At 42.3% G+C, this 22,069-nt stretch overlaps 1 protein-coding gene across 2 annotated transcripts; it reads left to right on the top strand.

The window, feature by feature from the left end:
- Positions 1–3,238: 3,238 nt before the first annotated feature.
- Positions 3,239–17,120, top strand: LOC101268910 (Rem2B). Of its 2 annotated transcripts, NM_001281320.1 has the most exon segments (8): positions 3,239–3,325; positions 3,523–3,576; positions 4,551–4,866; positions 5,101–5,174; positions 13,724–13,901; positions 15,927–16,271; positions 16,666–16,711; positions 16,746–16,817. In NM_001281320.1, coding segments are annotated over 5 exon segments (915 nt in total). In that variant the 5' UTR covers positions 3,239–3,325; the 3' UTR covers positions 16,220–16,271; positions 16,666–16,711; positions 16,746–16,817.
- The last annotated feature ends 4,949 nt before the right edge of the window (positions 17,121–22,069 follow it).

The raw sequence follows: 22,069 nt of genomic DNA, 5'->3' as shown, positions 1-22,069 counted from the left end.
CATCATCAAGGGGCCTCCAGATCCCACGAATAAAAAATAAAAAATATATATAAAAATATACAAAATAATATACAAATAATTTCTCCGCTTGAGGCCCCCACAAGCTCCACTCGAGAAATAATAAGAAAATAAAAAATCTGTCTGTTTAAGCTAGAGATATATACGGTATGTCTTTTTTTTACCCCTTTTTTCGTGACATCCAATCGGTAGTTACTGTCTTGTCCCATCGCTGCAAACCCTATTGACTCGGAAGAGGCCAAGATCAAGAGCCATGCATCCTCCACAACACGACCCTGCCAAGCCGCACTGCTTCTTGACACACTGGTTGCTTATCCCAGAAGCCAGCCGCACCAACGTGTCAGAGGAAACAATGTCCAGCTGGCGACCGAAGTCAGCTTACATGCACCCAGCCCGCCACAAGGAGTCACTAGAGTAACAAGGACAAGGAAATCCCGGCCAGCCAAACCCTCCCCTAACCCAGATGACCCTTGGCCAATTGTGCACCGTCAATTGTGCGCCACCTCACGCCTTGTGCTCCCAGTCACGGCCAGTCACGGCCAGCTGAACCCAGTTCTGTAGTGACGCCTCAAGCACTGCGATGCACCACTCGGGAGGACCTGAAGTTACTGGGCCGAAAAACGAATGTGCTGTTTTATATCTCTCAGACACAAGACAGACACATCAAAACATACTTCCTTTTGATAAAATTTTGAACTATTGATTTTTCCATGAATTAGTCTGTTATTCAATGCGTTTCTATAGACTTGGTATGGTCATCTTAAAACAATTCCATGTTATCTTAGTAGTAGTCTTGCGTTGTCATACATCCAAAATCACTTCCCTGTCACGCCTCCCTTGGAGGTCTGGAGAATTTTGTATTGCAAAAACAGTTTGAGTGGTCCGCTGGGTTTGATTGGATGTTACATTTCAAGAACCCTCCCCTGGGTCCTGGCCATTCTGCCGCACTAGGTGAGACAAAATAATTGCCACCCCTACTAGAATAGTCCCATTAAGCAAAATGACGTTGGAAAGATATCTAAAATACTTATTTTCCCAGACGTTGAAGGTTTAGGTTCTGATTGAAAGGTGAAAATAAATATTTTTAAGACATTGAAAATACGTATTTTTCGGGAGTTGAAATTAAGTTAATTTACAGTTCTGAATAAAAGTTGAAAATACGTCATTTAAAGAAATCTATGTTTGGAGCAAATAAAGGCTGGTCTAGACTGGATAAAATTTAAACTAAACATAGTCTGCAAAAAAAATGTAATAAAGATTGCATGCTTGCTGAAGTAGGCCTATAGCCTACAGTGTTACCTGAAGTTGAATTTTAGGAATGCTCATCTATGTGGTAGGCCTACCATTTGTAAAACACAAAAAAAGACCAGGGTGTAGCCTACTATGTCGGTCCGCAATGGAATTTTAAGCCCATCCATGTGGTGGGCCCACTGTTTGTAAAACAGGCAGTTTCCATGGCTTTATTAGACTGGCATTTGCCTGGGGCTTCCAGATAACTCATTTTGCCGCTGGACGCTAGAGATTTAGATAATATGAGAGGAGAGAAACAGAGAGAAAGAGAGGCAGACAGCTGGACACAGAGAGACAAACATAGATTGAGAGAGAGTGAGTGTGAGAGAGAGAGAGAGAGAGAGAGAGAGAGAAAGAATATGTTAGAATTTAGACGTTAAACACACACAAATATTAACACATGTACAGTAGTAGTAGGTTGTATGCCCAAAGACTTAAATATGCACATCAGTGGAGGCTCCTCAGAGGAGGAGAGGGAGGACCATCCTACTCAGTGAATTTCATAAAAATAAAAGGAGTGAAACATTAAAAAAATTATTAGTTTTAGATAGAACTATACTAAATACACAGTGTACAAAATATTAAGAACATCTGCTCTCTCCATGACATGGACTGATCAGGTGAATCCAGGTAATGATCCCTTATTGATGTTACTTGTTAAATCCAATTTAATAAGTGTAGATGAAGGGGAGGAGACAAGTTAACAAAGGATTTTTAAGCCTTGAGACAATTGAGATGTGGATTGTGTATGGGTGCCCTTCAGAGGGTGAATGGGCAAGACAAAATATGTTACTGCCTTTGAAAGTGGTATGGTAGTAGGTGCTAGGCACACCAATTTGTGTCAAGACCTGCAACGCTGCTAGGTTTGTAAAAAAAATGTCCATTAAAATAACATGAAATTGATCAGAAATAGTGTAGACATTGTTAATGTTGTAAATGACTATTGTAGCTGGAAATGGCAGATTTTTTAATGGAATATCTACATAGGCGTCTAGAGGCCCATTATCGGCAACCGTCACACCTGTGTTCCAATGGCACATTGTGTTAGCTAATCCAAGTTTATCATTTTAAAAGGCTAATTGATCATTAGAAAACCCTTTTTCAGTTATGTTAGCAGAGCTGAAAACTGTTGTGCTGTTTAAAGAAGTGCACAACTGGATTAGCTAACACAATGTGCCATTGGAACACAGGAGTGATGGTTACTGATAATGGGCCTCTAGATGCCAATGTAGATGTTCCATAAAAAAATCTGCATTTTCCAGCTACAATAGTCATTTACAACATTAACAATGTCTGCACTGTATTTCTGATCAATTTGATGTTATTTTAATGGACAATTTTTTAAACGTTTTCTTTCAAAAACAAGAACATTTCTAAGTGACCCAAAAGTTTTGAATGGAAGTGTGCATTATACACTTTCATTAGTAGGCTAGGTTGTAGCAACCTCATGGGGGCTAGGCTATAGGGAAAATGCAAGTATCATGTAGTAGTCTAAACATATCGATGTTACATTGAGCTGGGTGAATGGAATATGAATGACCGTCATCCAATATTATATAATAGAAATAAGGCCATGCTCAAAAAAAATCGTCCTCCCTAATCTTAAACGGCGCTGACCGCAACTGATGCACACACACAAACACACGCGCGCGCACACGCACGCACACAAAAGGCAATGCATGGTAGAGTTATTGGAGAAAAGAAAACGAATCTGCTTCCCCCTAGTGGCGAAATGTAAACCTATTACTGTAACCATCCTGGAGCATCCAAAAGGTAATTTAGAGCGGAGTAAAATTTGCTCCTTCTTTCGCATGAACTTTTCTCTACATGGAAAATGTAGTCGACGCAGATGTAGGTCAATAGCCTAAACACCTTTTGTCTAAGAAAATGAAAAGCTGACAACGACCATTACACGTCATTTAATTGAGTCATAAATGCAGAAGAGCGAGAATTGGATAGGACACTGCAGGAGGACCGAATTTACTGTACAGGAGAGCACACTGTGGGGGAGAGAAAGGTGTTTTCAGTTGCCTATGTAGCAGAGTCTGTGTGTGCGTGTAGTGTTTGTGATTGCGCATGAGAGAGAGAGAGAGAGATAACCGTTTTTGGTGTGGCTTGAGGCAGAGAGCGCGTGAGTAAGAAGAGTGTGAGGGCGGGAAAACACTCGGGATTCCTTAAAAGTCGATTTCTGACTGGTTGTATTTCAAGTTGCAGATGCCGACAGATGCGCTCAAAGACAGTATCAGTATCGAGGAAACACTGGTGAAGGTAGGCGAGGATGTTGAAAGAGAATGTGCTGGGCAGCCACCTTTTTAACAGTTTATATGGATGCAAATATGTCATTACTTAACGGTTGCTTCACAAGACATCTGTCAAGAACGTCTATCGCTTGCACGCGTTGTGACAGGATGCGGGAAGTGCTGACAACATAACAGAAGGGCTCTAATTGATTTGGTTTATTCTTTGAGCTTCAAATGTAACTGACATGAACTTGTTCATGGGCAGGAGGCCATTCAGTTCTTAAAGGTTATCTGCGTCTATTTGTGCGTGTGTGTGTGTGTGTGTGTGTGAGCCTGTGCGTGAGCGTGTGTGCTTGTGTGAGAGAGAAAGAGACAGACAATCGAGAGATGAAGCTAGAGAAAGCGATGGAGAGATATAAAGGGGATAGAGGGAGGCAGAAGCAGTGTAGATGTCAATCATGAGGGTGATAGACACAGTGAGATAATGTCATGCATGTGCCTAGGGCTTTTTTTTCAGATCACACTAAAAGTGATGACATGTCAGGCACAGAGTGACTAGCCCACTGTCTATTACAGTCAAATTGGTTCAAGTTTTCCTGAAGACAGCTGAGGATGTGGTAGTACACTAGGTAGCGCAGCATTGCACATTCAAGCCACTTCACAATCCTTGCTATCTATCTATACAATTGTATGTGTGTATGGTAAGCTGCTACAGAGTGTGGAATTCTGATGGAAATGTGGTCTCAAAGTCAGAGCCTGGTTGGTCCATGTTCTATGGGAATTTATAAACTGGGTGGTTTGAGCCCTGAATGCTGATTGGCTGAAAGCCATGGGTAAATCAAGAAAAAACTTGGTATGTTGGTAACCATTTTATAATAGCAATAATGCATCGTGCATAAGAACAGCCCTTAGCTGTGGTACAGTATATTGGCCATATACCACACCCTCTTGGGCATTATTGCTTAAATATTGTGTATATTTATTTATTTGTCTCTCTTTTAGTGTGATAGTATGACTCTGTCCAGTGCACCGCCTTTACGCAGAGGAAGTACCCCTCTGCCAATCAAACACCAGCTCAGACGGGAAGAAGCAGTTCATGATGATTGTGATTGGACATCAGGGTTGGCTGGACCTTCTCCTCCTCCAATCAGTTTCAGCCTGGTGAAGGATGAGACCATCACCTCAGCGGTAGAGGGGAGACCCTCCTCTGAAGGGCCCTTTCGAATTGCCCTGCTGGGTCAGAATGGGGTGGGCAAGTCATGCCTTGCTATCGCCTTGGCTGGGGATTTGGATCGAACTGCATCTGTGGATTCTGAAGGTGCATTGGTGTTTGGATGTTGACAAAAATATATGAAAGATATATCTGCTTGTGACCCGTCTAGTTTTCCCTCAGACTGACCACTGTTTTTACAAAAAATTGGCCTATGATACTAATTGTGCCTGGCAAAACACCCCAACGTTTTGTATGTCTTGTAAAAAAAAACATAAACTGAAAACCTTATTTCCACCATCTCCACCTGAGACTTGCCTGATATGTCTCTCTCTCCCTCAGGGGAGGGCTATGTGCACACTGTTACCGTGGACGACGAGGACTGCACCATCCTTATCTACGACAACTGGAGGCAGGTGAGCCTAACAGCACATCTGTGGTCGCACTCTACCCCAGCCTTTTCTCTCCCACTCCTTACCCTTTGTCTTTCCTCATGGACTAACTCTTAATGTGGGAGTTTCCCCTGTGGGACTCTGCAATTGACTGGCTTGGAAGCTTCTTATCATGTTATTTTCTACAGGTTTACCCCTATTGCCCTGGGTATTCTTCTAACGTGTTCATGGATGTGTTAGGGAGGGAGCTGCTCACTGAGCAGATGTACAGTACTGGGGACATATTCTCCTTCTGCTGTTCCTGACCCAGCTGGGGGGTTGGGTATTGTAGTAGCTCTCCAGTCTGAAAAAACAAGATTTAGTGAATTTGGGTCTTTCCTTTTTGTTGACCTTATATAGATTTATTTTATTGCGATTCTGCTTATCTAATTGCATCATTGACGTTGTTCTCTGATTGTCTTGTGTGAGAGACCAAGATATGTTGGTGATGCTGCTCAGTCTATTATGTTCAGTAGAATATGAGTTAGCCTTTTGATGCAGTCCAGTCTCAAGATTGGAATCTTCAAATCAGATTTTAGAATTCCAATTTAGCTTTGCTCACTGAGTGTCCCTGAATAATTTTCAGTGACTTATGAACGATTCACTCGAAGGGCATCCAGTGTGCGTGTGTGTGTGTGTGATCGTATTCTCTGCGTGTGTCATCAGTAATTGACTTGGTTCCCAGTTGGTGTGATATGGTAATTTGTCTCTAGGCAGCGGGGAATCGTAGAATGAAAGAGCACAGGGCTCCACTCTCAGTCTTGACTGCTGCAGGCAGCACACTTTCACTGCATACCACCAGAACAATATGCAATCATTTGTTTGAAATTTTTGAAAAAACACAATCACACGGTCAGGGCAATGGGCCAGAAGGTTGAAGGTTCGCCGACCACCACGGACAAGCGCACTCCCCCTGCCTGTTTCATTATACTACGATCAGTGCCGGCTGTAGACAATGATCAGCTAAGGGGGAATCTGATTTTCAACATTTTGATATTGATATTTATATATTTTTTAAAATATAAGCAACACAATTTCTACCAACAGGTTTCTGTGACAATGCACCACACAGCCAATAAACAAAGCATACTGAATTCGGGCACTTCAATATCATGGTTTGCATTTTCAATGCCACAATAAATAGACTATGTCAATCTCGACAAACAGAAAATACATCCCTCCCTACCTTGTCGGCCTACCCCGTATCGAAGGTTTGGCTTGACAATCTCAGAATGTCATTCAACTTTTTGGTGTTCTGTAATAGATGTCACTTTCTAGTCATCAAATGGTCGCTGCACAGTTTGGATTGATTGATTTTATTTCTCAGTAAAAAAATACATATATATACACACAGTACAAAGTTTTTTTTAAAGTGACCGGGATTGCATAATAAAGTCGGGGACTTATTTCCAGTATGGTCCATATTTTTTTACATAAATACATACACAATTACATATACAGTATACAAACACATTACAGAGATACAGATAACATTTTTTTATACTGTTCACACATTAGCCAGCTTTTGACATTCTTTATAAAAGTGGTTATGGTTGGTATGGCTCTAAGTTGCTGTGGTAGTTAAAATGTGTTCTTACCAGATAGACTCTTATATTTAAAACAATGAATATTAGTGTCTCTGGCTCTGATATAATGCTGGTGGACATCTTTAATAAATTAAAAATTGTTGGATAGGTACCTAGGGACTGAGGCTGTAATAATTATGTGGACCAGACTAAGCCTAGCTGCTTATTAAAATGCTCAACCTTCAGATGCGTATGAGTGGGGAGTTTAAGTAAAATTCTTACAAGCTTGTTGTGGCTGGTCTGTAGCTTATTGTTTAGATGTTTGGGGCTGCTGGTGAACCGTGATGTGCAGGCATAATCAAAGTGACACTGGACTAGTGCACTTGCCAGAGTCTTTAGGGTGTTTATCAGTGGAGGCTCCTCCTCAGTGAATTTCATAAAAAGTAAAATGGTTGAAGATTTTTAAAATTATCATTTTTAAATAAAACTGTTCTAAATATATTCACGTCACCAAATAATTGATTAAAACACACTGTTTCGCAATGAAGGTCTACAGTAGCCTCAGCTGCACTGAGGTAGCACTATGGTGTAGCCGGGGTAGCACTATGGTGTCGCCGGAGGACAGCTAGCTTATGTCCTCCTCTGGGTATATTTACTTCAACACAAAACCTAGGAGGCTCATGGTTCTCAACCCCTTCCATAGATAGAATTATGACAACTTCTGGAGGATGTCCTCCACCCTATCAGAGCTCTTGCAACATGAACTGACATGTTGTTCACCCAATCAAAGGATCAGAGAATGAATCTAGTATTTAAAGCATAAGCTACAGCTAGCTAGCACTGCAGTGCATAAAATGTGATAGTTGACTCAAAGAGAGAGAAAGACAATAGTTTAACAGTTTTGAACAAATTAATTTCTTCTAAAGTTAAGGAGTAGAGAGAAAGAGAAAGATAGCTATACTTCGTAGTAGATTTTGTTACACTTTCACTTTCACTTACTTAGCTAGTGTCAAATGCAGCTAGCTAGTTTAGCATACTCAAACACCCAGCTCAAACAGAGAGGAATGCTATGTTAGCTAGAGGGCTATGTCTATCCAACACTGGAACTCTTCCATAAGCTTTTGGATGTATTAATTTATAGCCACCTGGGCCCGCCGGTGTAACCGCTAAACTGACCAAACTGTACTACATGATTATAGCGGGTTTAGTTCTAGTAGCGGGTTTAGTTCTAGTTCTAGTAGCTATGCCTATTTTGAATATGGCGTGACAACGATGTAGGCGGTTTGTAGCAGTTATCAGTCATGATATGAAGGTTTGGCATGGAAAGGTTTTTTCGCCTGGTCACAGACAGTTGATGTGTTCGGCACTGAAGTCCACAAGCGAAGGAAAAAGGTGAGAGGAGGAGAGGGCATAGATAGCTGTGAGAAGGAATTATATATACAACAAGCTGTTTGTATGTGCCTGGTATGAAAATGAACTGTGAATGTTTTGAGTGTGATCAGGGGTGTATTTATTGCGCCAATTCTGTTGAAAAATGATTCTTAAACGGAAGCAAACGGAACAAAACAAGGATAAACAATTGAATTTGTCCAGTAGAAACTCCCGTTTGCAACTGTTGGACTAATGATTACACCCTAGATCAGCTAGATGTAGGTAAGAGTGTGCAAGTACTGAATGTGTATTGAATGTGTCACTGTCTAACAGCTTGATTACTCATAATTCTCTCGACCTGTGCACCTACGTTGTAGTCTTTCATTCATAGGCTAGGTTGTAGCAGCCTCATGATGAGTACAGGAAACATTTGAGTATCGTGTAGTAGCCTTAACCTGACAATGTTACATTGAGCTGGGTGAATGAAATATGAATGATAGTCATCCAGTACGCTGTAATATAAATAAGGCCATGGTCATAAACATTTTTTATCATCCTCCCTCATCTTACGGCACCGACCGCCACTGGTGTCTATAGCTAGGTTTTCATCCAATTTGTGCATGATTTTCATGTGAATATTCTAAAATCTGAAAATATCTTTTGCAGTCAAATTCCCAAGTACCGAATATAAAAAAAAAAACATTCAATGGGTTTACAACTCTAGTGCCTACTGGTGGTTTTGTTGCAAAAAAAAAGTTTTGGTATAGTGAATGTGCCCACTTTAGCCAAGAGCTCTCAGATGCAGCGTGGGTATAGCCTACATGATGAGATTATTATGGACAAAAGTGTGAGATTATTTTAATGGCATTAAAAGGTTGGATGGAAACCTGGTTAATGTCAAGCCATTTTGAGGATGCTGGAATTATATTTTTGAAGTAGCTTAATCCGATTTAAACATTGACTGGTTGTGTTTATGCCAAATATAAAAGGTAATACATTTAAAAAGATAAATGACAAATATTTAAGCTATATTGAAGCATTAGGTTTTAGGTGCGCCAGGCTAGCCACTCGAATTGGAGAGGAGGCAGAGCCTGCTTTAAGCTTTCCTGAATAACTAGGCCTGCCTGGAGCATATGTGGCCACATTATTATAGGACGACTTGGGAGAATGATGATCTGCAACAGACAGCGTATCACTAGAATTTTGTACTCACTTAAAAACAATAATGCAATTATTCATTGCATTGTGGTGTTGTAGGCTAATCTAGGGGTAAGGGGACTAGGCAACAGGATAAACAGAATAGCAGCAGCTTGCATGTGAGTGGTTATGCAGGTGTATACAGTCGGTATAAATGTATGTGCATATTATGTGTGAGTGAGCAAATTATGGAGCGATTGTTTGTGTGTGTTAGGGCCCTGTGAGTGTGCATAGAGACAAATATTGAAATAAAAGGTAAATAAGGATATAAGGTAAACTCAGTGCGTGTAGCTATTTTGTTAGCTTTTTATCAGTCGTATTGCTTGGGGATAGAAGCTGTTCATGAGCCTGTTTGTGTCAGACTTGATGCACTGCTACCTCTTGCTGTGAAGCAGCAGAGAAAATAATCTATGGCTTGTGTGGTTGGGGTCTTTGACCATTTTCCAGGCCTTCTTTTCACACCGCCTGATATAGAGGTCCTGTAGGAGCTCGGACCCAGTGATGTACTGAGCTGTCCGCACAACCCTCTGTAGCGCCATGCAATTGAGGAAGGTGCTATTGCCATACCAAGCAGTGATGCAGCCAGTCAATATGCCCTCAATGGTACAGCTGTATAACCTTTTCAGGATTTGAGAGCCCATGGCAAACTTTTTCAACCTCCTGGGGGGGAAGAGGCACTGTCGCACCATCTTCATGACTGTGTGTGTGTTTGTACCATTTTAAGTCTTTAGTGCTTTGGACAATGAGGAACTTGAAGCTGTCTACCTGCTCCACTGCTGCCCCGTTGATGTGGATGGGGTATGCTCACCCCTCTTTCCTGTAGTCCACAATCAGCTCCTTGGTCTTGCTGATGTTGAGGGAAGGGTTGTTGCTCTGGCACCACACTGCCAGGTTACTGATCTCCCTGTAGGCTGACTCATCGTTGCCTAACACCTTCGTTTCATCAGTGAACTTGATAATGGTGTTGGAGTTGTGTTGGTCACATAGTCGTGGGTGAACAGGGAGTACAGGAGGGGACTAAGCACACACCCCTGTGGGTCCCCTGTGTTCTTCACACCCCCGTGGGGCCCCTGTGTTATTCACACCCCTGTGGGGCCCCTGTGTTCTTCACTGTTCTTCACTTAACTTTTCTTTCATGTGTAATGTTGCAGCTGGGCTCTCTGCTGCCTATCAGCTACTCCTATTTGTTTTTGTGGATTCGGCAGGTAGCCTAGTGGTTAGAGCAATGGACTAGTAACCGAAAGGTTGCAAGATTGAATCCCTGAGCTGACAAGGTGAAAATCTGTCGTTCTGCCCCTGAACAAGGCAGTTAACCCACTGTTCCTAGGCTGTCATTGAAAATAAGAATTTGTTCTTAACTGACTTGCCTAGTTAAATTAAGGTAAAAAAATGTATGCAGCTTTTATGTGTGGTAAGGTTGCTAGCTAGCCTATTGCAGATCTGGATAGAGGGCAGGATAGGAAGTTAGACTGGTAGAAGATATTGACCTATGGTGTAGTAAAAGTTAGGATGCGTTGAAGCGTAGTGCATAAGGGAAGTACCAAAACACCTTGATATAGGGGAGGCGCATGCAAGCAGATTACGACATTTGTCTACATTGGAAGAATTTATATAGTGAGTCCTTCGAAAGAGCAAATGTAAACCAGGGAAACCTCCCTCCTCTGTGCCCAATAAAAAAACACAACCCTCCCCAAAGCAACAAAAAAAGTAAGACAACCCTTCCCTATTTTGGACCACCTCAGTAAAGTTTGAACTGTCCCTAATGAAATGTTGCTGCTGACCCTCATTCACAAGGCTCTAAAAATGTGCACTTTAAGACACATAAAAATATGTGTAGCCAAATGTTCCTATCATTTTGAAAACCTGGCAGCAGGGTTAACCGCTTTCTTATTCATAGGAATAACATATACACTACATGACCAAAAGTATGTGGACACCTGCTTGTCGAACATACAGTGCCTTGCGAAAGTATTCGGCCCCCTTGAACTTTGCAACCTTTTGCCACATTTCAGGCTTCAAACATAAAGATATAAAACTGTATTTTTTTTCTGAAGAATCAACAACAAGTGGGACACAATCATGAAGTGGAACGACATTTATTGGATATTTCAAACTTTTTTAACAAATCAAAAACTGAAAAATTGGGCGTGCAAAATTATTCAGCCCCCTTAAGTTAATACTTTGTAGCGCCACCTTTTGCTGCGATTACAGCTGTAAGTCGCTTGGGGTATGTCTCTATCAGTTTTGCCAAACATAACGTCTTGCATTGTTGCCAAAAAGTTCAATTTTGGTTTCATCTGACCAGAGCACCTTCTTCCACATGTTTGGTGTGTCTCCCAGGTGGCTTGTGGCAAACTTTAAACGACACTTTTTATGGATATCTTTAAGAAATGGCTTTCTTGCCACTCTTCCATAAAGGCCAGATTTGTGCAATATACGACTGATTGTTGTCCTATGGACAGAGTCTCCCACTTCAGCTGTAGATCTCTGCAGTTCATCCAGAGTGATCATGGGCCTCTTGGCTGCATCTCTGATCAGTCTTCTCCTTGTATGAGCTGACAGTTTAGAGGGACGGCCAGGTCTTGGTAGATTTGCAGTGGTCTGATACTCCTTCCATTTCAATATTATCGCTTGCACAGTGCTCCTTGGGATGTTTAAAGCTTGGGAAATCTTTTTGTATCCAAATCCGGCTTTAAACTTCTTCACAACAGTATCTCGGACCTGCCTGGTGTGTTCCTTGTTCTTCATGATGCGCTCTGCGCTTTTAACGGACCTCTGAGACTATCACAGTGCAGGTGCATTTATACGGAGCCTTGATTACACACAGGTGGATTGTATTTATCATCATTAGTCATTTAGGTCAACATTGGATCATTCAGAGATCCTCACTGAACTTCTGGAGAGAGTGCGGTGACTGCACTGAAAGTAAAGGGGCTGAATAATTTTGCACGCCCAATTTTTCCATTTTTGATTTGTTAAAAAAGTTTGAAATATCCAATAAATGTCGTTCCACTTCATGATTGTGTCCCACTTGTTGTTGATTCTTCTGAAAAAAATACAGTTTTATATCTTTATGTTTGAAGCCTGAAATGTGGCAAAAGGTCGCAAAGTTCAAGGGGGCCGAATACTTTCGCAAGGCACTGTATAATTCCAAAATTATGGGTATTAATATGGAGTTGGTCCCCCCTTTGCTGCGCTAACAGCCTCCACTCTTCTGGGAAGGATTTCCACTAGAGGTTGGAACATTGCTGCGGGGACTTCAGCCACTAGAGCATTAGTGAGGTCAGGCACTGATGCTGGGCAATTAGGCCTTGTTCGCTGTCAGCCTTCCAATTCATCCCAAAGGTATTCGATGGAGTTAAGGTCAGGGCTCTGTGCAGGCCAGTCAAGTTCTTCCACACCAATCTCGACAAACCATTTCTGTATGGACCCAGCTTTCTGCACGGGGCCATTGACTTGCTGAAACAGGAAAGGGCCTTAATCAAACTTTTTCCACAAAGTTGGAAGCACAGAATCATCTAGCATGTTATTTTATGCTGTAGTGTTAAGATTTCCCTTCACTGGAACTAAGGGGCCTAGTCCGAACCATGAAAAAGTCTCAGACCATTATTCCTCTTTCACCATACCATACAGTTGGCACTATGCATTCAGGCAGGTAGTGTTTTCCTGACATCTGCCAAACCTAGATGTGTCCGTCAGACTGCCAGATGGTGAAGCGTGACTCATCACTCCAGAGAACGCTTTTCCACTGCTCCAGAGTCCAATGGCGGCGAGTTTTACACCACTCCAGCCGACGCTTGGCATTGTACATGGTGATATTAGGCTTGTGAGCAGCTGCTCGGCCATGGAAACCTATTTCATGAATCTCCCAACGAACAGTTATTGTGCTAACGTTCTTCCAGAGGCAGTTTCGGGAACTCGGTAGTGAGTGTTGCAACCGAGGACAGACAATTGTTATGCACTTCAGAACTCGCCGGTCCCATTCTGTGAGCTTATGTGCCCCACCACTTTGCAGCTGAGCCGTTGTTGCTCCTAGACGTTTCCACTTCACAACAGGAGTACTTACAGTTGACCGGCGCAGATCTAGAAGGGCAGAAATTTGACAAACTGACTTGTTGGAAAGGTGGCATCCTGTGACGGTGCCACGTTGAAAGTAACTGAGCTCTTCAGTAAGGTCATTCTGCCAATGTTTGTCTAGGGAGATGGTGTGGCTGTGTGCTCGACTTTATACACCTGTCAGCAACAGGTGTGGCTGAAATAGCCAAATCCACTAATTTGAAGGGGTGTCCACATACTTTTGTATATATAGTGTAGATTTGGTTGTTCTATACAAGTACAAGTACGGCCTTTCTTATACAGTACATAGGAGTGTATTCTTATTGAAATTCATATGACAAAATGGAAGGTAAAGTGGTATGATTGTGGTGATCTCTCTCTCAGGACCTGTCTGATCTCCAGTGTGAGGTGTGTGTCCTGGTGTTCTCTGTGACGGACCGGCGGAGTTTCCACCGCACCGCCCAACTCCGCCTCCTCCTCAGGGAGACGCAACCGCAAACTCCCATCATCCTCGTGGGCAACAAGAGCGACCTGGTCCGTTCACGTGAGGTCAGCACTCAAGGTGAGGCAGCTTGGCCCTCTCTTTGTTACAGGACTGCGATAGAACGATGTCCCCCATTGTCTCTGCAACCTTAAGATGCTTTGTATAACCTGCACTGTCCTAGCGGATACCTTTCCCTAAAGATTATCTCTCCCTATACCTTTCCCTTTGCTCCCGCACATTGGCTAACCGGGCTATCTGCATTGTGTCCCACCACCCGCTAACCCCTCTTTTTACGCTATTGCTACTCTCTGTTCATCATATATGCATAGTCACTTTAACCATACCTACATGTACATACTGCCTCAATAAGCCTGACTAACCGGTGTCTGTATATAGCCTTGCTACTGTTATTTTTAAATGTCTTTTTACTGTTGTTTTGTATCTTTACTTACCTACACACAGACATACCTTTTTTCACACTATTGGTTAGAGCCTGTAAGTAAGCATTTCACTGTAAGGTGAAATGCTACACCTGTTGTATTCGGCGCACGTGACAAATAAACTTTGATTTGATTTGACCTTTATTATCTCTACCTATTCCTTTCCCTAAAGATTATCTCTCCCTATACCTTTCCCTAAAGATTATCTCTCCCTATAGATGCTCTCTCCTCTCATTGCCTTATTCCTGCCTGCCATCTCCACCCTGCGTGTTGTCAGGTTGAGTTCTGTACTGTATCTCTGCAGGGTACTGCTGTGGGGGGAGATTTACAGGAATACAGACGGAAAGTGGCACAGCGTTTCAGCTGCAGTGCAGTGTGGGAGTATGGGGGGAGGGGATGTGCATGCTGAGAACTGTGCATGAGATACTGAGAACACACACCCTATTCATCTAAACGTACATATCAACTGAGGATATGGCTGTGTGGTATGTTCAGAAGACCAGCCTGCGCTCGGCTGTTTGGTTCCCTCAACCTGTAACACACAAAACTTTTGTTCTTTCAAACTTTCTCAATTTCACCCCACCCTTCTCTGTGTGATAAGTGTTTCTCCAGAATGCAGCTCTTCAGACCTAGACGTTTTTGGATTCAGTGTTATGTAATCTCAGAGCCAAGAGCCTTTGTCTGAATAGGCCTGAGGCAGAGAGTAAGGCATTCTGATTAATTGCTTTTCACAGGCATCGGTTGAAATTTCCCTCAGGAGAAAAAAACAACATTTACCATACCTCTCTTCCTCTCATCCCCTCTAATAACAAACACAGTTTTAATTAGGACCAATTAGGGCAATTGCTTCTCACCGTCTTTCATCATCTGGCGTCTCATTCCCGGGATCTCTGTCTTGCACTCTATCTTTTATTGTCAGGCGGTGGGTAACTGGTGCAGTGAATCAGGCGCAGGAGAGCAGAAATGAGTGTACAAGGTATTTAATTCCACAACAGCACCAGTATACAGACAATACTCAAGGTGCGGAGAAATACCGGTCACTCGAAAATAACGGGTGTAAATACATAACCCGGCAAACATAACCAGCCGACAAGTACCGACATGAACAATCAATAAACACGCACACTAACATGTGGGAAACAGAGGGTTAAATAATGAACATGTAATTGGGAAATAGAAACCAGGTGTGTAGAAAACAAAGACAAAACAAATGGAAAATGAAAAGTGGATCGGCGATGGCTAGAAGACCGGTGACGTCGAACACCGCCCGAACAAGGAGAAGGACCGACTTCGGCGGAAGTCGTGAAATCTATATGTGCTATATACTTCTTTTTAAGAAATGCTTTCACTGTGTGTGTATTTGTCCTGGGAATACTAGTCTGTAATGACACAATAAATCCACAGAGGCAGGGATATTGATATTGTAGTGTATCTGATGTCAACCAGAGAGGAGCTGGGCTGAGTCACAGGACAATGACATAATAAGAGGTGCTTTATCATGTAACTAATATGAATGAACCTGTGACACCAGCACATCACTGTGTATCCACCCAAAATGTTCTCATCCAAAATGTGTTTACCACTGACAACTGTGCTTATGGGTCTTTCTTTTTCCCTCATCATCGTCATCATCGTCTCACTTTTTCTCTCTCTCTTCTCTCAGAGGCCCTCACCAGCGCTTCTCTGTTTGACTGTCTATATGTAGAGATGTCAGCCTCTCTGGATCACCGCACGGCAGAGCTCCTGGAGTATGCTGTGAGGTTAGCCAGGGGCCTCAGCCCGGTGCCTCCAGGGGCCTGTGGGCACGACATGGCTGGCGGCCGGGAGAGCATCACCCACCGTGCCAAGCGTTTTCTCACTAGCCTGGTCCCACGCTACCCCCGCGACAGGGAACGAGAGGGGGGCAAGTTCTTTAGACAAAAGTCCCGGTCCTGCCATGACCTGGGTGCCCTGTGATCAGGGATGATGGAAGGGATAGAAAGAGAGAGGGTTGGCTAGAAAGAGAGAGGGTTGGCTAGAAAGAGAGAGGGGTGGCTAGAAAGAGAGAGGGGTGGCTAGAAAGAGAGGGGTGGCTAGAAAGAGAGGGGTGGCTAGAAAGAGAGAGGGTTGGCTAGAAAGAGAGAGGGTTGGCTAGAAAGAGAGAGGGGTGGCTAGAAAGAGAGAGGGGTGGCTAGAAAGAGAGAGGGGTGGCTAGAAAGAAAGAGGGGTGGCTAGAAAGAGAGAGGGGTGACTAGAAAGAGAGAGGGGTGACTAGAAAGAGAGGGGTGACCAGAAAGAGAGAGGGGTGGCTAGAAAGAGAGAGAGGTGGCTAGAAAGAGAGAGAGGTGGCTAGGAAGAGAGAGGGGTGACCAGAAAGAGAGAGTGGTGGCTAGAAAGAGAGAGGGGTGGCTAGAAAGAGAGAGAGGTGGCTAGAAAGAGAGGGGTGGCCAGAAAGAGTGTTGGCTAGAAAGAGAGAGGGGTGGCCAGATAGAGAGGGGTGACTAGAAAGAGAGCAAGAGGGAAATAAGATGTAAGTAATCGCAAAATAGAGATGATTCAAAGAGGTAAATTATGGTGACGAGAAAAGTGAGTGTAAAAGTGAGTGATGGGAAGAGGATACAGTTGTGGGGGATGACACATGCATAAAGCAGAGAAGAGCAGGAAGAGAGAATTGCATTAAAGAAGAGATGGATGTATCTGGGTTTATTTGTGTAAAAATGTTGTACTAGAGAACCATAGGTGATAGATAGAAAACCATTCATTAGCTAAACACCTGTAAATACAACACAAAGCATCATACTGTAGTGGCGGAATTGATTATCCACCTCTATTCCCATGTGATTTCATTGAGGATCAAATAAAATAGTTATAGAAGTCATGAGAAAGGAAGGTGACTCTTTTTATCTATGTATTTGTCTGTGTGTTCTGTTACAGTTGAGAGACTTTATAGTGCAGAAACTTCCCTGAATGCTCTTCGCATTGTAGAGATACAGGTAACTGCCTAAATAAAGGAAACACTTGAGTAAATGAGGGGTACAAAGTATATTGAAAGCAGCTGCTTCCACACGTATGGTTCCTGAGTTAATTAAGCGATTAACATTCCATTATGCTTAGGGTCTTGTATAAAAATTTCCAGTTGCAGATTATTTTGGCTACCATAGCTAGAAGGAGATTTTAGTGACTTTGAAAGAGGGGCCTCAAATGAGTGTGGGGCTTTAAAGGGTGTTTGTGTGTGTCTCTGTCACCAGATCTCAAACCATTGAACACTTATTGGATATTCTGGAGCGACGCTAGAGACAGCGTTTTCCACCACCATTAACAAAACACCAAATTATGGAATTTCTCATGTAAGAATCCCTCCAGTAGAGTTCCAGACACTTGTAGAATCTATGCCAAGACACATTGCAGCTGCATTGAAGCTGTTCTGGTGCCCTATTACACCTTATCACACTTTCTGTTGGGGTTTCCTTTCTTTTGGCAGTTACCCGTAGTTTCCAGGACAGGTGCAATAGGGCAGTCGAAGTAGCAGCCCTGATATTACATAGTTTTGATTATTTTCGTGAGCTCTTCACTTGCTTTTTTGAGTATACAGACAATCTTGTATCCATGGGGATACAGAGAAGGGGTAGAGAAAGGGCCAGAGAGAGAGAGTGAACTTAGAGAGGGCATAAGAGATAAGGAGGGAGGGGATGGAGAATGCAGCCAGGATTTATTGTATGTAGAGTTATCGTTGCCAGGTTACTGTTGTCAAGGAGACTTATAATCTTTGTGCCATATACATTTGTGTTCAACATTTTCCCATACAAAATTGGGGTACACTTCAAGGGGAGTGAATGAGATTTCCGAATGTGTTTATGTTTATTGTTGAGAAAAGGACTCTGTCAGATATCAGTATCCCACAACATCACTCTACCACCCTTTACTCCACTCTCCTTTCACTCCCACTCACACCCACGCTATTGAAGAGCAAGCATTGAAACAGAGAATATAATCATGGGTCATCATATCATTTTCATGGACCTCATCAAAGAGAAGTGGAGAACACTGCTGTAATCAGGGAGAAACCGAATTGGAAAGAATCCCCCCCCTTTAAATGGTGGCATGAAATAATATTTTCACTGTAACTCATTCCCCTGGATCCAAACCCCTGGCTGGGAGCAGTGGGGGTGGATAATGGATACTGGCAATAGTGGAAAAAGTACCCAATTGTCATACTTTAGTAAAAGTAAAGATACCTTAATAGAAAATGACTCCAGTTAAAGTTAAAGTCACCCAGTAAAATACTACTTGAGAAAAAAGTCTAAAAGTATTTGGTATTAAATATACTTAAGTATCAAAAATAAATGTAATTGCAAAAATATACTTAAGTATCAAAAGTAAAAGTACAATTATTAAAAATAAATTTAAAAAAATAGTTGTTTATTAAGGATAGCCAGGGGCAAGCTCCGACACTCAGACATAATCTACAAACGAAGCATTTGTGTTTAGTGAATCTGCCAAATCAGAGGCAGTAGGAATGACCAAGGATGTTTTCTTGTTAAGTGCATGAATGGGATAATTTTCCTGTCCCGCTAAGCATTCAAAATGTAATGATTACTTTTGGGTGTCAGGAAAAATGTATAGAGTATAAAACGTGCATTATTTTCTTTAGGAATGTAGTGAAGTAAAAATAAAAGTTAAATAAATAAATAAATGAATAGTAAGGTAAAGTACAGATACCCCCAAAAATGACTTAAGTAGTACTTTAAAGTATTTTTACTTTAGTACTTTACATTACTGGATACCTGGAACATAGGCAGATAACACACTGAACCAGCATACTGTTTTGTCTTAAAATGGTACCATTTTAACTCAAGACTAATGTAAATTAAAAACAACCACTGCAGATATGTTGTGTGATGAAGCTGGCCGATACATAACAAGGTTTCTAATCAAAGTGTGGAACAGTCCAAATTGGAGATCAAAACAATTACATTACTCCACAAACAAGCTCTTAAGGCCCTGAATTCATACTGTCCAGTCTCAATTTACCCTGTAGGTTATTGTAGGACCATAGGCATTAAAAGCAAAACACTGGTTTTCCAATGTTTGTGCATCGATGTGAGATTTTGAGAAATAGCCTATCCTGTGAACGTGTCTGAAAGCGGCTACATTTCATAAAAGGCGGAGGCTTCTGAAGAATGGCCAGACACCAGTGCTGTAACCTTCTTGTGGTTAGTGAGGTCCAGCCTACACTCTGGTGTAAGACACAATGGTGGGTGAGACCCATTAGTAATAAAAGAGCACATGATAAACTGTGAAGATTGAATATGTAATGTGGAAGCAGCAGCATGCATATGCAATACATTACATTGCCAAAGTCTATCATAGGAAGGTGGCTTGTACAAGTATGTTCTTAATTTAATATGAGAAACAATTTCGAAAAATACAGTTTGTCATCTAATCATTGTAGAAGCTGCAAGCCACCGCTGAGTCACCAAGCAAGAAATTCAGTCACTTGACAAAGTCACTGCCCAACTGCCAACTAATCTGAAAATAACTGTCTAGATGTCATAAACATTACAGTCAACTCAGATAATATAACGTGGTTTCCACTTACAAATGTGTTTTTATCATAAACGGACCACTCCACGGTAACAACTGAAGTCAGTAAAATATTTAAGTGATAATGCCCTTGAAGCCGGTGTTTGGAATGGATTTGGTCTGTAGCAAAATTTGAAATGGTGTTTTTTACGTTGGATAAAAGCAGAGACACAGAGTTACAAAATGGTATATCATATACTGCATTTGAGGAACAATGGGGAAGTATTTCTGCTTTGAAAGTTGATAAACTTGTAACCTCAGAAAATGGACTTTGAATGTTTTGGTACCTACTAGAGTGCTTTTCTTTGTCTACACTCATTCAGCATCGTTCACACCCTCTTAAGCTTTAGCCGCCACCCAAACTCTGACCATTTTACTCACCCTAGCAGAGCTGGTTAGGCTTTTCATGTTATCCAGAGCTTTGGTGAATGTAACTGTGCTGCTGGCTGTAACTATAAATACATAGGTGTCTGGCAAGACTGTAAACTCTCCTTCCAGACTCACATTAAGCATCTCCAATCCAAAGTTAAATCTAGAATCAGCTTCCTATTTCGCAACAAAGCCTCCTTCACTCATGCTGCCAAACATACCCTCGTAAAACTGACTATCCTACCGATCCTTAACTTCGGCGATGCAATTTACAAAATAGCCCCCAACACTCTACTCAATTTCCCTCAGCTATATTTAGACTGGTGTTGTTCATGTTTTGCTGTGTTCTAGTGTACTATGGAATATATTGCTTTCTTATTCTTGACACTTCTCCCAAGCATATTTAAGGTTAGAACTACCTTTCTAAGTGTTCTGATACTTCTAGCTTGGAGTTGTATTTTTATGATGACATAGCTACAGTATTTCACTTTTTAATGTGTATAGTATTGCTTACTAGGTGTGTCCAATCAATTTTGTAACCACTCCCTCTTCAAATTAGGGCTAATTGGAAAAGCTGTTCAGAAGAGGACATTGTATTATTTCGTTGTACTCCCTGACGAAGGCCATGAAGCCAAAACGCGTCAGATTTTTAAAACCTTGTTTCTATTGAACATGCCATACAAATAAAGGCATTTTAATTAATTATATGAAGAGTATTTTTTTTAACGAGGCATGGAGTCCAGGTGAGTCAGGACGCGAGGTGCGCGTAACGATGGTGACAAGTGTGCTCAATAACGAGCAGCCTGGTGACCTAGAGGCCGGAGAGGGAGCACATGTGACATTACCCTCTCCCCAAGGAGCGGCTCCAGCCGCAGTACGCTGACCAAAATGACGATCCCGGGGATCAGTAGCGGACCGGTCACCTCTGCTGAGGCGCGGGAAACCTGTCAATCTGGCTGAGACGCAGGAACATGGCGACCTAGAGTGCCCGAGAGAGAGCATACCTGACGATACCCCCTCCCCGGCACACTCGGCTCCAGCCGCGGGATGCCAACCAAAGGGACGATCCCTGGGATCAGGAGTGGACCGGTCACCCCTGCTGATGCGCAGACCAGCTGAGGCAGGGGAGTTTGGCAATCTAGTTGAGACATGAGAGACTGTAGCGGCTCCCGGACCTGACATCTTTCCCACTGACACAAAAAAAAACGTGTGCTTCCCTTTGGTGAGGTGTGTGTGCCATAACAAGCAGCCTGGTCACCTAGAGGCCAGAGAGTGAGCACACGTGACATTGCCAACAATTTAATCACGTTTTTTTGCCAACGTTTACTGACACCAGCCATATTCAACGGGTGTTGAGCGTTTGTAAATTCATCAGTTATTCTGCGCTCTGGCACACTCAGACGAGAGTGCTCTGAAAAACGGAGTAGATCGCCAGACTGAATTTACGAATGCACCCGAAATCGTTACTTGCATAGTGGAGTCTTTTGTTAAGATATGTAGCTAGCTAGCTATCTAAAAAATGAACAATAATCCCAACTCATGACGATACTACCCGGCATGATATTGGCACGGGTGTTGCTAGGCCCGAGACGAAGTAGAGGTCCGGCAAACTGTGCCAATATATCCTCCAAACACGGGCTTCGAGCGCATTATCACTTTTATACAACGTGTACCAACAAATTAAAATAATGAGTGACATTTTCATTAAAAACTTTACATTATTGATGAATTTATTCATGCTATTTCATCTTTCCACAAGATATAGTCCCGACACAAATCTAGGGTTGCTACCCAAGCCGGCTGGTGGTTCATTCTATCCCGTTGGGTTGCCAGAGATGCGACCTAGTCATTCAGTCTTTTTGTTTTGTATCTATG

Source organism: Oncorhynchus mykiss, chromosome 4, assembly GCF_057628025.1.
Source record: "Oncorhynchus mykiss isolate SJ-2025 chromosome 4, ASM5762802v1, whole genome shotgun sequence".
In the NCBI taxonomy this organism is placed as follows: domain Eukaryota; kingdom Metazoa; phylum Chordata; class Actinopteri; order Salmoniformes; family Salmonidae; genus Oncorhynchus; species Oncorhynchus mykiss.
Note: the sequence above shows the minus strand (reverse complement) of the source record. Positions and strands in the feature narration are given on the sequence as shown.